Source organism: Pelobates fuscus, chromosome 3 (assembly GCF_036172605.1).
Source record: "Pelobates fuscus isolate aPelFus1 chromosome 3, aPelFus1.pri, whole genome shotgun sequence".
Taxonomy (NCBI): domain Eukaryota; kingdom Metazoa; phylum Chordata; class Amphibia; order Anura; family Pelobatidae; genus Pelobates; species Pelobates fuscus.
This window is the reverse complement of record NC_086319.1, coordinates 296,365,717-296,380,070: the sequence shown is the minus strand read 5'-3', so window position 1 is coordinate 296,380,070 and position 14,354 is coordinate 296,365,717. Positions and strand designations below refer to the sequence as shown.

At 42.2% G+C, this 14,354-nt stretch overlaps 1 protein-coding gene across 1 annotated transcript in view; it reads left to right on the top strand.

Annotated features, from left to right (window-relative positions):
• Window positions 1-14,354, top strand: part of NOX5 (NADPH oxidase 5) — a 60,139-nt gene that overhangs the window by 14,833 nt on the left and 30,952 nt on the right. Inside the window, exons 3-6 of the mRNA XM_063448733.1 lie at window positions 7,810-8,020; window positions 9,779-10,013; window positions 10,994-11,147; window positions 13,241-13,416. Coding sequence (XP_063304803.1) covers window positions 7,810-8,020; window positions 9,779-10,013; window positions 10,994-11,147; window positions 13,241-13,416 — 776 coding nt within the window. The remainder of the gene's footprint in view (window positions 1-7,809; window positions 8,021-9,778; window positions 10,014-10,993; window positions 11,148-13,240; window positions 13,417-14,354) is intronic.

The following is a 14,354-nucleotide window of genomic DNA, read 5'->3' as shown; positions in this document are numbered from 1 at the left end:
CGACCATGGTTCCCTCGCTTGATGGAGTTGTCAATAGATTTTCCCCGGTTGATACCAGTCTTCCAGGACCTCCTTCTGGATCCGGATGGGAACTCGCACGACCTGGTGATTCAACACCAGCTGCCCCTGATAGCATGGTTCCTTTCAGGGGACCTTGGGTTGTCTCAGACGTTCCGCAAACAACTCTCCTGCTCCTCGATAACGCCTGGGCCCCAGGCACACGAACGGCTTATCGAGCTTCATGGAGATCGTGGTCTGGTTGGTGCATGGAACGGGCAGTGGATCCCGTATCTGCCCCTCTACATCTGATCCTGGAGTTCCTCACGTTCCTGTTTGACTCGGGCAAGGCGTACCGCACGATCAACCTATCCCGCTCGGCTATTTCGGCCGGACACAGGGGTTTGGATGGTTCCCCTGTCGGCAGACATCCTTTCGTATGTCGCCTTCTCAAGGGTATTCGCCTTGCACGTCCTCCTCGGCCTCGTTTCTCTGCCTTTTGGGATGTCAACGTGATGTTGCAGTTCCTCTCATCGTGGTACCCTAACCATGAATTGACTTTGAAACGGTTGTCATCCAAGCTGGTGATGTTACTCTGTTTGATCTCTTGCAAGAGGGTCTCTGACGTCAGGGCCCTGGATTGGGACGCCGTTGCATTCACCCCAGAAGGTGTTACTTTTGACATATCCAGGAGGACGAAGTCTGCATCCAAGTCGTTTACTTACCCGAGGTTTTCTGGTCGTCCGGCACTCTGCCCAGTGGATTGCGTCAAAGTTTATCTGGATGCTACACATTCCCTTCGCTCCGCTGATCTACATGATTTGTTCTTATCTTTTAAGTCACCTCACCGGCCAGTTTCGACACCTACTCTGGCACGTTGGGTGCGTTGGCTACTATCTTCTGCAGGTATAGACACCTCTGTTTTTACGCCTCATTCTGTGCGGGGCGCGATGGCTTCGAAAGCATCCTCAGTCGGATGTCGTCTAGAAGACATTATGCGAGCGGCGGACTGGTCCAGGGAATCGACCTTTCGAGATTTCTATTTCAGACCAATTGAACACATCGCATCTCGAGTAGTGGCACAGCTTTGAACTTGCATAATATGAGCCTCCGTGTCTTTAATAAAATTCCCAGATTTTACTAGTAACATGACGTAAAGTCATGATTTTATTAAAGACACGGAGGCGAGTATTATTCCCGCCCACCCTCCCGGTGTGGATTCTGGGAAAGGAGATGCTTCGGTGCTATTCAGGTATGCTTTTCAATTAGGTCTGTATTTATATCATGTATTTATATCATGTATTTGCATCATGTTTTGGATGATCTTGACCATTTTATGCTGGATCCTAATTTTATATATTTTCTATTTCAGAATACAGTTTTTTGTATGGCTCCTCACAGTTATGTTTGGTAAGTCTACAGTTTTGAGTTTGGAAATTACCATATTTTTCTATCTTTTTTAGCTTGAAGTTTTCGTATTGTTTCCTGTTTGGATCAAGTGGGACATCGTTATCTTACCTGGTCTTCGGTTTTCGCAAGAAAGAGGGGGATTGTGGGAGACACAGGACTTATATAGCTACTTCCTCTGTTATGTGATTGGCTGACTGTTATGCCTGTTCAGTTTTTTTTCTTTCATTTTGACAATATTTATATTCCTCTATCTTTGCTGCTGAGGAAATAAAGAAAGAGTTATGCATAATACTCGCCTCCGTGTCTTTAATAAAATCATGACTTTACGTCATGTTACTAGTAAAATCTGGGAATTTCATTTAAAAAGATTTTATGTAAAGGGGAAAAGAGAAGGATTGTGTAGTGCTAGGGGAAGAACATTTGGACCATGTAAATTTATTTATTGTACCATGCAGTAAGACCAATATTCCTAATATAATCCTCCTATATTCAGTTTATAAACAAGTCACTATTAACCCTGTATGTACCAGGTGTCTGAGAAAAGCATTTCACACTCTCTGACACTCAAGTTAAGAGTTAAAACAAATATAAATGCTATTTTATTACTGAAGCAAAATTCTCTACCAGTTCTGGCAAGCATCTCATGATCATTCATATATATATTGCTTAGAGCAAGTCCTTTATTTATTTTTAATAATATTGCCATTTTATTGCAGTGTTTGCAACCTATAAGCATCACAAATCACTTTGGGGTATTTTCATTAAACAGTGAATTTCACTGAAAAGCTAATTTGCAAATGTTCAGTCTGAAATATTCAAGCTGGGATTATGTGTAAATTGGAATATGCTATATTTGGGGCCAAAACTTTAAAAAAATTTAAATCATTCTCTGTTTTTAATTCACTGCTTAGGATATAGATCACAATGTGTTTGTTCTTCCTTTAAGGTTCTACATACATTTTTATTTTATTTTTTTCATTTTGAAAGTAGATATCCTTTTCTCCATACAAGCAAAGTATTTACTGATAGTGGCTTTAACCCTTCAAGTGTCAGTGTGCTCCCTGCACAATAACAAGCAGTGCACAAATAGTTAACATGTTTCTTTGTCACTTAGTGGTTAAGAGAACGCCTGGTGAAACATTGCCTGGCAGGAACTTTTAGGGTATGTAATGGGTAGACTTAGTTGCAGTGGCTTCCAGCACTGAACAGGTTAAAAAAAATTTGCAAAACAGCAGCAGTGATTTCAGTTCAGATAATAAAAAGTGCAGATTAAACCGCAAAACAACACATTGCCCATCCCTAGGCTTGGCATGGGAGTCTGCAATTCAAAGGGGAAATCTGGTGGCAACTAAACATTAGCCCTATGCATGTTTTGCAATACGTTGGGCATGCCTCTGGCACTCAAGGGGTTAACTCAGGTTTACAAAATGTCTCTCTAAGCATTTCCAGTATTAAATGCAGAGCTATATGTTGCACTTAAAGGGCCACATGCTGTAAGGGACTCTCACACAACCATAAGCATCCCAAAATCAGTTTGGATTGCAGCTTCCTTGATATTAAAGGGACACTATAGTCACCCAGAGCACTTCAGCTCAATGAAGTGTTCTGGGTGCCAGGTCCCTCAGGTTTTAACCCTTCAGAAGCAAACATAGTAGTTTCAGAGAATCTGCTATGTTTACATTTGGGGTTAAGCCTGCCTCCACTAGAGGCAACCACTAGAGGCGCATCTGCGACGCTGGAGGCAAATTTTGCCTCCATCGCACAGAGCGTCCATAGGAAAGCATTGAGAAATGCTTTCCTATGGACACTTTGAATGCGTGCGCATTCAGCTCCAGTGACGTTGGACCGGAAAGCTGACGTTGGACGGAAGGAGAGGTCACCAGTGCCGAGGGAGCCCAGCGCTGGATTAAGGTAAGTGGCTGAAGGGGGTTTAACCCCTTCATCGCCACGGGAGGGAGATCCTGAGGGTGGGGGCACCCTCAGGGCACTATAGTGTCAGGAAAACCGCTTTGTTTTCCTGACACTATAGTGATCTTTTAAGTATCCACAGGATCTTGGGGACGCACATTAAGGAGGCCCACTGGGTTGCCCATGCAGTAAGGGCCACCCGGTGGGCGTTTGTAGGAAACAGGGAGTAGATTTAAAAGTGTGAATCTGTCAGTATGTCTGTGTTTCTGTCTGTCAGTATGTATGTGTGTCTGTCTGTGTGTCTCAGTATGTCTGACAGTGTATGTGTGTCAGTAGGTTGTATCTCAGTATGTCTGTCAGTGTATGTCTTTGTGTTTGTGTGTTAGGATGTCTGTCAGGTTGTGTGTTTGTGTCTGTGATGTCAGCATGCCTCTCAGTATATATGTGTGTGTGTCAGTATGTCTGTCCATGTGTATGTCTGTGTAAGTATGTATGTGAAAAGTGCAATTGCATGCCAGGGAGTGGGGGTGCCCATGGGGCCCAAGAAAATGCCTTGCCCGTGGGGCCCAAGAAAATGTTTTGCCCAGGGTCCTAGTGATATTAAAGACGGCCCTGGCCAGTGTGCTATTTGCGCTACCTGCGCCGCAAGATAATAGTGGTATAGGTGAGGCAATCCTAGTCCTCCCCTCCACTTGGGGTTGTATAGTACTGCCCTGGCTATCCGGGGTCTCTTTCTCTGCCATATAAACTTGTCTATCGCTTTCTGGATGTCGGCTAGATCTCCTTTAGTGACCTTAACGGGTAGTGCTTGGAATAGGAATAGGAGTCTGGGCATAAGGTTCATCTTTATTGAATGTAGTCTGCCTATCCATGTGATGGGTTTATCAGCCCATTTCTCTAAGTCCCTTTTTAGCGTGTGGATTAATGTAGTGTAATTCAGGTGGTATAGCTTGGTAGGATTTGCTGAGAGTTGTGTCCCGAGGTACGTGAGCTTCTCTGTGGTTATTTTGATTTTGTGTGTGTTGGTTAGGCTTGTGTTGTCTTCTTCCGTGAGGTGGAATGACATTGCCACTGATTTGGTGAGGTTAACTTTGTACCCCGATACGTCCCCATACATCTGTAAGAGTGTGTGGAGGTGTGTCATTGATTTTCTTGGATCTGAGAGCGTGAGCAGAACGTCGTCTGCGTACGCCGCTACTTTGAACTGTTGATTGCTTAATTGTATTCCTGTTATATTGGGGTCCTGTCTAATGGCTTGCAATAGTGGTTCCAATACTAGTGCAAAGAGGAGAGGGGATAAGGGGCATCCCTGTATCGTTCCGTTGCTCACTCTGAAGGGTGTCTTTTGGGCTCCAGTAATGAGTGTTTGGGCCCTTATGTCCGTGTATAGTGCTTTAATAGCTGTCATGTATAGTTCGGGGAATCCCTGTTTGTCAGCCCCTCTGCGGGTATTTTCGTATAGTTGTCGGCCCGGGATAAATCCCACCTGGTCTGAGTGTATTAGTCTGGGCAGCAGCGATGCGAGTCTCGTTGCTAATATTTTTGCGAATATTTTTAAATTCGAGTTTATGAGGGATATTAGTCTGTAATTGATGGCCTAGGTGACATCCTTGTTCGGTTTTGGCAGCAGCACGATGTTTGCTGTAGCCATGTCTCTGTCTGGGGTTCCCCCTTGCATGAAGTGGTTATATAGTTTGGTCAGCTGTGGGACCAGTTCTAGTCGGAACGTTTTGTAGTAGTGAATGTCATACCCGTAGGGGCCCGGGTCTTTGTTGCCTTTGAGGATTGAAATCGCTGCTGCGACTTCCTCAAACGTGATTAGCTCTTTTAGGAGGTCGGCTTCCCCCTCTGTGACTTTGGGTAGGTCGGTGCGTGTCAAGAAGCACCAGCACTTATTTTAAACACAAACAGAATTACAATGCATGTACAGATGTTGACATTGGGATACATTTTATTGTCCATGCGGCTCCACTGGTTCTTTAATAATCCACTTTTTTAAAGGAATACTACAAGCATGCTGTAGTTGTTATGGTGGCAACGGTTTCCTAGCTCCCCTGACACTGTAAGTAGTCAAACAGTTCTCTAATATTTTGACCTTCTTATCTGAGGTGCACTAGACACGACTCCCTACCTCTATTGTGGACTAACTCAGACACGCATTCACCGACAGACACATACACACTCACTGACAAGACACACATGCACACTCACTGACAGAAATGCATACACACTCACTGACAGATGCACACTCACTCAGTGTCAGACACACACACTGGGACACACATATACTCACTGACAGATACATACTGACTAACAAACATATACAACACTCACTGACAAACATATATACACTCAGTGTCAGACACACACATTGACTGACAGACACACATACACTAGCTGACAGACACAGACTAACAGACATACACATTCATTGACAGACACATACTCTCAGTGACAGACACGCATACACACACTGAAAGACATGGATACACATGCTGAAACACGCATACACACACTGATGCACGCATACACACACTGACAGACACACTCAGTGACAGATACACACACACTGACTAACACACATATGCACTCACTGACAAAAACATAAACACTCTCAGTGACAGGCACACACTCACTAACAGACACACACTAACACACTCACTAACAGACACACACACTAACACTCACTAACAGACACACACTAACTAACAGACAAACACTAACACACTCACTAACAGACACACTAACACACTCACAGACACACGCTAACACACTCACTAACAGAATACACTAACACACTCACTTACAGACATATTAACACTTTCACTAACAGACACACACTAACACACTAACTCACTCAGACACATTAACACTCTCGCTAACAAACACTAACACCCTCACTAACAGAAACAGTAACACCCTCACTAACAGAAACAGTAACACCCTCACTAACAGAAACAGTAACACCCTCACTAACAGAAACAGTAACACTCTCACTAACAGACACACAAACACACTCACTAACAGACACACAGTCTCACTAACAGACACACACTAACACACTCACTAACAGACACACACTAACACTCCAAGCACTCCACCAGACACCATAAGCACCGCAGGCTGCAGCTATCTCCCTTCAGAATGAAGCAGGAACAAGCTCTTACAAGAGCTCAGTGATTATAGCAAGGGAATATGCCTAGCATAGCAATCCCTTGTAGCAGATTCCCCCAATAAGAGACAGGACTCAAGTTGAGGGTAAAAATAGAACTCTCTGGCTGCTAGCTTGCAGCCCTTTTTATTAGGTGCTCCCATGAAGGGGAGGGACACACACAGTAACGTACATTAACCAATCACACAATAGTTACATCCCACACATAGCCCTCCCCTCTACCTGTAAACTAATTATCTGTACACACAGGAAAATACAATTATCATAGGTAGGGAAAATACAATTTTTACACAACATTCATAACAAAAATATACATCACATTTGCATAAAAATACATATTCACAATCAATCCATTCGGGGGAACAACATACTCAAAAATCATACGAATTGGACCAGGGGTTCAAAAGTTAGTACAAATGTGCATTTGACCTTCTGGAAGCATGGTTTTTCCAGCTCAAACTAGTTCCACAGAATTCTCTATCCTGGAGACAATGGAGAAGCTGATTTAATTATATCCAGGGACAAACACAGCCTCCATTAAGCACATGTTACCAGCAACCACCAAAAGACATAAAAATACATAACTCCTGTTATACTAAACAGAACCCCCACATTCAGATGGCTTGGATCTGAGCGCTCAACATATCCAAACAGCGCTCAGATGCCACAAACACAGTTCAAACGCCATGGGGTTTAAGTTTCGTATGGGCTGATGAGAGGGCCCATAATCCTGGGGCAGCCCAATAACCCACAGTATGCCTAAATACCGTGCATAAAGGGCCAAATCGCCCAGGGACCGTAGTCACAGGGTAAGAGGCGGGCAAGCAGCCCCCTCCAAAACACAGTGGCGAAGTGGCTTTCGCTACAATCCTCACTAACAGAAACAGTAACACTCTCACTAACAGACACACAAACACACTCACTAACAGACACACAGTCTCACTAACAGACACACACTAACACACTCACTAACAGACACACACTAACACACTCACAGACACAAACACTAACACTCACTAACAGACACACACTAACTAACAGACACACACTAACACACTCACTAACAGACGCACTAACACTCACAGACACACATCAATCAGGCAATGGTCTGGGCCTGCACTCCTAGTAAGAACTTTCTTCTCTCAGGAAGGGAAGAGGCAGGAAGCCCATAGTACGCTGTAGTGGTTATGGTCCTTGGAGTTTTCCTTTAACCTATACATCAAAATACAAACAGTGACTCCATGTGTTGCTTACATCTTTTTTGTGAGATGAAAACCACCCTCTTTTAATATATACTGTGTGTCATTCTTGAAACATTCTAGGTAGTGGCTCAATTGATCCAGATGAGCTCCGCACAGTGCTTAAATCCTGCCTGCTTGAGAACGCAATCTCATTGCCCGAAGAGAAACTTGATGATCTCACCTTAGTACTCTTCCAATCAGCCGACAAGGACAGCAGTGGATCCATTACTTTCCAGGAGCTGAAGGAGGAACTAGAACGATTCCCAGAAGTCATGGAGAACTTAACAATCAGGTAAACTAGATGCCTCTGATGGGTTTACTGGCTATGTTAACTATCTTCCTACACTAATTTTAGTATGGTAATATTTTACCAGATCTTAATGTAGTTGTGAAAATATGCTTTGTTATAAACCCATTTGCTGTTTTTATCCCCAGGAAACCAGCCTACTATTAATTAGGGGACCCACCTTCAACTTCTGTTATTCTCAGGAAAGCAGGAGAAACATTCTAACCTGCTGCTGTTATACATACCTATTAGAAATTGCAGAGCAACTGGCTCCACATAGATATGAAAATACTCAAAGCTTAGTACACAAAAAACTGTCTGCCCACCTTATTCCTCAGTCCACCCATGCTGACTTTTGTAGAACCAAATGGAATTTACATGTAAAAGAAGCAATTATCCCAGTCTTATACATGTTATCATAGAGGGCTACTCCAACCACCATGACCACTTCAGTAAATTTAAGTGGTCATGGTGGTAGGAGCATGTATGTGCAATGTGTCTGTTTGAAACACTGCATATGCAGAGATATTTGTAATTGTGTGCAGGGGACTAGTTGCACCCCTAGCACTCGTGACATTGGCAGCCCAGAACTCTGTACTGAGCTGCCAATGTCAATTCTGTACATAAAAACATTTGTCATGAGTGCACACAGCACGCTGCAAAAAGATGTTAAAATCAGGTAGAGCTTTTGCAAGGGGAAGCTAGATCTCTCCTTCTACCTCCCTCCGCTGGAGGGCATGTGCACGCTCATGCGCTCTGAGATGGCAATTAGTCAAATCACAGGCTTTTCAGTGAGCAGGCTGTGATTGGACTGCGCGCAGCCCTGGTGACATAAAAGTCAGCATTGAGAGCTTAGTCGAGATTTTACAGCAATTGCAGTGGTGGGACCTTCTCCAGGGGTGCCCATTAGGGTATTTTACACAGGAAAGGTCCCCCTGATCCGAAGGGTTAAAGTAGCCCTTTAATCAGTGCTTTATATTTTAAGTCCTCAGCTACTAGCCAGACTTTGAAAGATAGATATCGTCACTTACCAATGGCGAGTGAAAATTTTTGACCACCGATCTTAATGATAATCTTATAAAGGAATTGTTTCCTACCTGACCTGCTACATTAGGCTGCTGCATTCAGATGCACAGTTCCCTGCCCTGTTTGTATAAGGAGACTGGGTATTCTTACTTTTGAAGATTCTGGTCATTGAACATGGTTTGAATTCTGACTGTCAAAATTCAGCAATGACATATGATCTTTGTCCTTTTTATGTATGGGTTCTTTAAAAAATAAGGGAATTAAGAATGTATGAATACAGACATATTTTGGGGCATTGCTAACTCTTTAAACTAGTACAGTACCATATAGCTTACTATATATTTACCATAGGCATTAGTTAAATTGTAATACATCTGTCCGCTCTGTTTGTCTATTTTGATGTTTCCCAATTCAGTCCTCAAGGCACAAGAGTAGTCTTTCATGGCTATACACTAAAATGGGAATTCAAAGTGCATTTGTAAGGTCCGAGTAGACAAACTGACAGCTGAGTTAGAGAATGTTTCCAGTTTGGAAATGTTGGCTTTAAGTTTGAAATTCACTTTGAATTCACCTTGAATCCTCCCTTCAGTGAATAACCCTGTGGGTTTAACACTATTTGTACGCACTAAGCACCAATCAGGATTCCATGTCTTTATTCCAACATTCATGCAAGAGATAATCTGAGTATAGTTACCGTATTACAACAAATAACAGATTTGTTTCTCTCATTTTGCCAAGTGCTGCTAACTGGCTGAAACCTCCTACAGTAGAAAGGAAGAGCCATACACCTCGTTATTTAACGCCGACCTACTGGCACAATAATCGCAGTAAGCTACTCTTCATGTGCTCATATTGGTGCGTGAATATCCTGCTTTTCACACTCAATGCAGTTGGCCATGCCAGCCTTGGTCCGTTGATCATGATTGCCAAGGGCTGCGGTCAATGTCTGAACTTCAACTGCACTTTCATCGTGGTAAGTTCTTGCCTCATCTACTGGGTGAATTGAACAACAGCAACTGAAAGGATAGAGATAGGAAAACACGAAAGAAAAACTGTTCAGCTATTATTATAGTATTATTTTATAAAGATACTCCTAAAGTGTAAGTGTATATTACTAAATGTGCTGTAAGACAACTCATGTTTTGTATGTTAGTTAGTGAACATATTTTCTAATTACAGGATATATGTAAAGGAGCAGGCTAGACACAATGTCCACTACATGCCGATAAAGTGAATATGTTCAATAAGGCTGCGGGTGCCATCCCCCAGTTCTTGGTCAAACCATTTTTTTGTGGTTTGACCAAAACAGGGGGTCCAGAAAGCATCTGCGACACAGCCTGTGAGTATATATATTTTATATCTTACATGCCTCCCAACATTTCAAATGGACAAAGATCAGGCAACACTTTAAGCCAATCAGCATAATTTGAGACACTGGATGTTGTTGGGAACAAACCAAGAGCAGGATTGCCCTCTTTGTGGTTAAACCATTTGTGAACGGTTTAACCCCTCAAGGCAAGGAAGTGCCAGGGATCTCCTGGCCCCGTAACAACTTAATTTAAACAAAGTTGTGATGGTGCCCGTAAAGCTCCTTCAAGAAAAACTAGGTTTCTTAGGGGTCTGAAGTGTTCATTTGATGCCTGGTTGCACTTCCAGGCAGTATCTGCTATTTGCAGCTTATGTTCTTAATTTGGACCCATTCCCAATATTGGTATTGTAAAACAGGAGCCAGGGTAAAAAGAACCACACTGCCCCTGTCTCCCAATACCCACTCCAGGCATATTAGTTTCTGCTGTCTGTCTGTGCAACTCATATGTGTAGATATATTAGATAGAAACTGTAGGTAAATATGTGTTTAAAAAATATATATATATATTTTTAATGGGTGTCTGTATAAGGTGCATATGTTAGTGTGCAATGCTGTTAGGTTTCACCAAGTCATGCTATCTTTAGGTGCTGATGCTTCGTCGCTGTCTGACATGGTTGCGTGCTACATGTGCAGTGCGTTTTCTACCACTGGATCAGAATGTTTACCTGCATGAGCTAGTTGGATACAATATCTTTGTCCAGACGGTTATTCACACTGCCGCTCATGTTATAAATTTTAGTAAGTAAAATATCACCAGTGACAACAGCTCTTACACAATTTATATTCTTTCTGCGTTGGTGTCCAGTCTATGACATGTTCTACAGGATTTGTATAGGGAGGAATAGGCTCATACATTGACCAGCCACAACATTAAAACCATCTATCTAATATCGTGCAGATCCCAAAACAGCTCTGATGCATTGAGGCACGAGCTCCACAAGACCTCTGAACGTGTCCTGTGGTATCTAGTACCAAGACAAGTAATATCCACATGAATGCAAGACTTAGTGCATCCTGCTGTCACCTCTTCCCCAGGTATACGACGCACATGCACCTGGCCATCCACCTGATCTAAAAGAAAACGTGATTCATCAGATCAGGCAACATTCGTCATTGCTCCATGGTCCAGTTGTGACTTCCCTGTTGAAGGCGCTTTCAGCATTGAATATGGGTCATCATGGGCACTCTAACCTGTCTGCGGCATCCATATGCCCCCCCCCCCCCCCCCCCAGCCCCCAAAAGTGCCACCCTAGGCAAATGCCTTGTTTGCCTTGTGGTAAATACATCCCTGCACACAGGCTAACCTTCACGCCCCACGTCCATGACATCGGTAAACCGGCTGTCCTCCTTGCAACACTTTTGGTAGGTGCTAGTTATCTAGCCATCCCTTTTTGGTCCTTGTCAAAGTCACTCAGATTTTTTTCATTTGCTCATTTATCCTGCTTCCAACACCTGTCAGTGGTTTTAATGTTGAGGCTGATCAGTGTAATTCCTTAAAAGCAAAAGGGAGTCAGATTGCTAGTTTATACAAAAATAACAAGTATGAAACTCAGTAGTTTGCTAATTCCCCACTGAGGTCTCAAAAAAAAGTTTTTCCTCACTTGTGTCATTAAAGCAAAAAACTATATCTATATATTTATTACCTGTTATGTATTAAATTTATATATGTATATATATATATATATATATATATATATATATATATAGTTTGTATATTGTAATTTTTTTTTTTTTTTTTTTTTATTCTTTATTTTTCTTAGTGCATAGAGTAACATGTTTGCTTGTGATGCCACGACAGCATGGCAAACATATAGCAAAATCACAGGTAAATGCAGTGTCGTGACAAGTAGTGGTTTAAGTAAAACTGTTGAATTATAAGTCTGGGCTTAGGACCTGAGAGACTACAGGAAAAAATATATACATACTAGCATATGATAAACAAGCTTGATAAATTGTGGAAGATACTGACATTCTGTCTAGGCATAGACTTATATGTTTCTAGTGCAGGCTAACTAAAGGTCCAAGCTTAGCTCCTGAGAGGGTGCAAAGGTAAGAGAAAACTGTGCTAGCAATCAAGGATATCAACCATATGGTAGTTGGTTTTAAGGCTAAACAAAGTGAGTCGACATGTTAGAGGCGGATAGCCAGCCATGTGTAAGGTACATCATGCTATGGCGATTCCCCAGGGGGTCCTCTCTATAAAGGAAGGTAGTGGGACCAAAAGGTAGTGGAGACCCTGGTGTTGGTGGCTTGCCATCGTCGGCAGGTGGGTCTCCGCCTGCATGGTCGATGCTTCGGGGTTACTCCCCTGGTGGCCCTCGGCTCGGATGGGCTAGTATGGAGCTACTTGGGCTGATTTTTCACGGCTTTGCCCGAAGGCAGCCTGGTCCCACTCTGGTCTATGTCGCCTTGTTGGACCTCCGTGCTTCCATTCTCCAGTTATGCCTTGTCTCATGGGCTCCATAATAAATGTTTGCTCTTCAAAGGGTCCAAGAGATGCTCATTTAGATAAAGTCCAGACGACTTGGAATCCCCTAGGTCCTCTATGGAGCAATGTGTTATTATGATCTCACAGACCTTAGTATGTCTTTCTTGTCACTGTTTACAAATATAATTGATTGGTTTATGTCTGCAATTTCCCTGGCATTATATTTTCTTGTGATCCAAGAAATAGATCCACTGTCTATGCTCAGTTATACCAACCTGAGACGCATAAAAGTGAATACCAAATGCCTCATATGTTTCCCTTTTGAAAACAAATAATATACACATCCAAAATGATATTTATAAAAGAAACCTATTCTATTAACATAGTCTTTTTATGTACACAGTAAAACTGGCTGTAAATTTGAAGATATACACTTTTTGGCAGTATCTTTTGACCATGGAGCCAGGTATCGGTTGGATTTATGGCACTGCCTCTCTCACTGGAATTATCTTGCAGTTTCTCATCTGTCTGACTCTGGCCTGTTCCAGTTCCTTCGTCAGGAAGGGTGGGCACTTTGAGGTAAGTACCTGCAACATTGTATAGTAATGAAGGGTGTCTAGACACATGGAAAATATTCAGAATTTCAAGATATTGCTCATAGTCATCAATTGTTTTCTGGATAGCAGAATATCTCTGGGAATGTCATGAGATTGTAAAGTAAATATCAGGTATTCCACTTTCATAATTGCATTTGGATTAATTATATTTTTTAAGTGATGTATATTGATTTGTTTGCGAAAACAAATACTTTTTTTTTTTTGCCTGAGCAGCCATGTTGGGTCAGAGGCTACTGTTATCTCACCAACTGCTGCTCAACCTAACTTGGCAACTGCTGCAGTTTAGAACAATTAGAGAAGAGAAAATTTGATGACAACATTTCACCTACGTGTTTCAACAGGGCAAAACAGATATATTTAAAGGTTTTATTTATATATATATATATATATATATATATATATATATATATATATATAAAAAAAACAAAAATCAGCAGTCCCAGGTAATTCTCTCAAAACGTCTTTACTTGGAAAAGTGTAAAAGTCAATGTTTCAGTTCCACTCAGGAACTTTCATCAGGATGTCCTGAGTGGAACTGAAATGTTGACCTTTACACGTTTCCAAGTAAAGAAGTTTTGAGAGAATTACCTGGGTGTGCTGATTTTTGTGTTCTATACATTTAGTGCAATCGAGCACTGGGTCAGAAAAATTGTCAGTAGGAGTGCAAGGCCTTCTTTCTCTCTCTCTCTCTCTCTCTCTTTCTCTCTCTCTCTCTCTCTCTATATATATATCACTCTTATCTCCATTGAAGGTGCTTTCGGGGGTGGACAGGGTTCTTCATGTGCTCCCTGACCAGTCTGCGGCTGAACAGCCCCATATTCATCAAACTGGGATATTCTTTCTTTCTATCATGGCAAGCATTATGATTTTCAGCAATATGAGCTATAGTAGCTCTTCTGT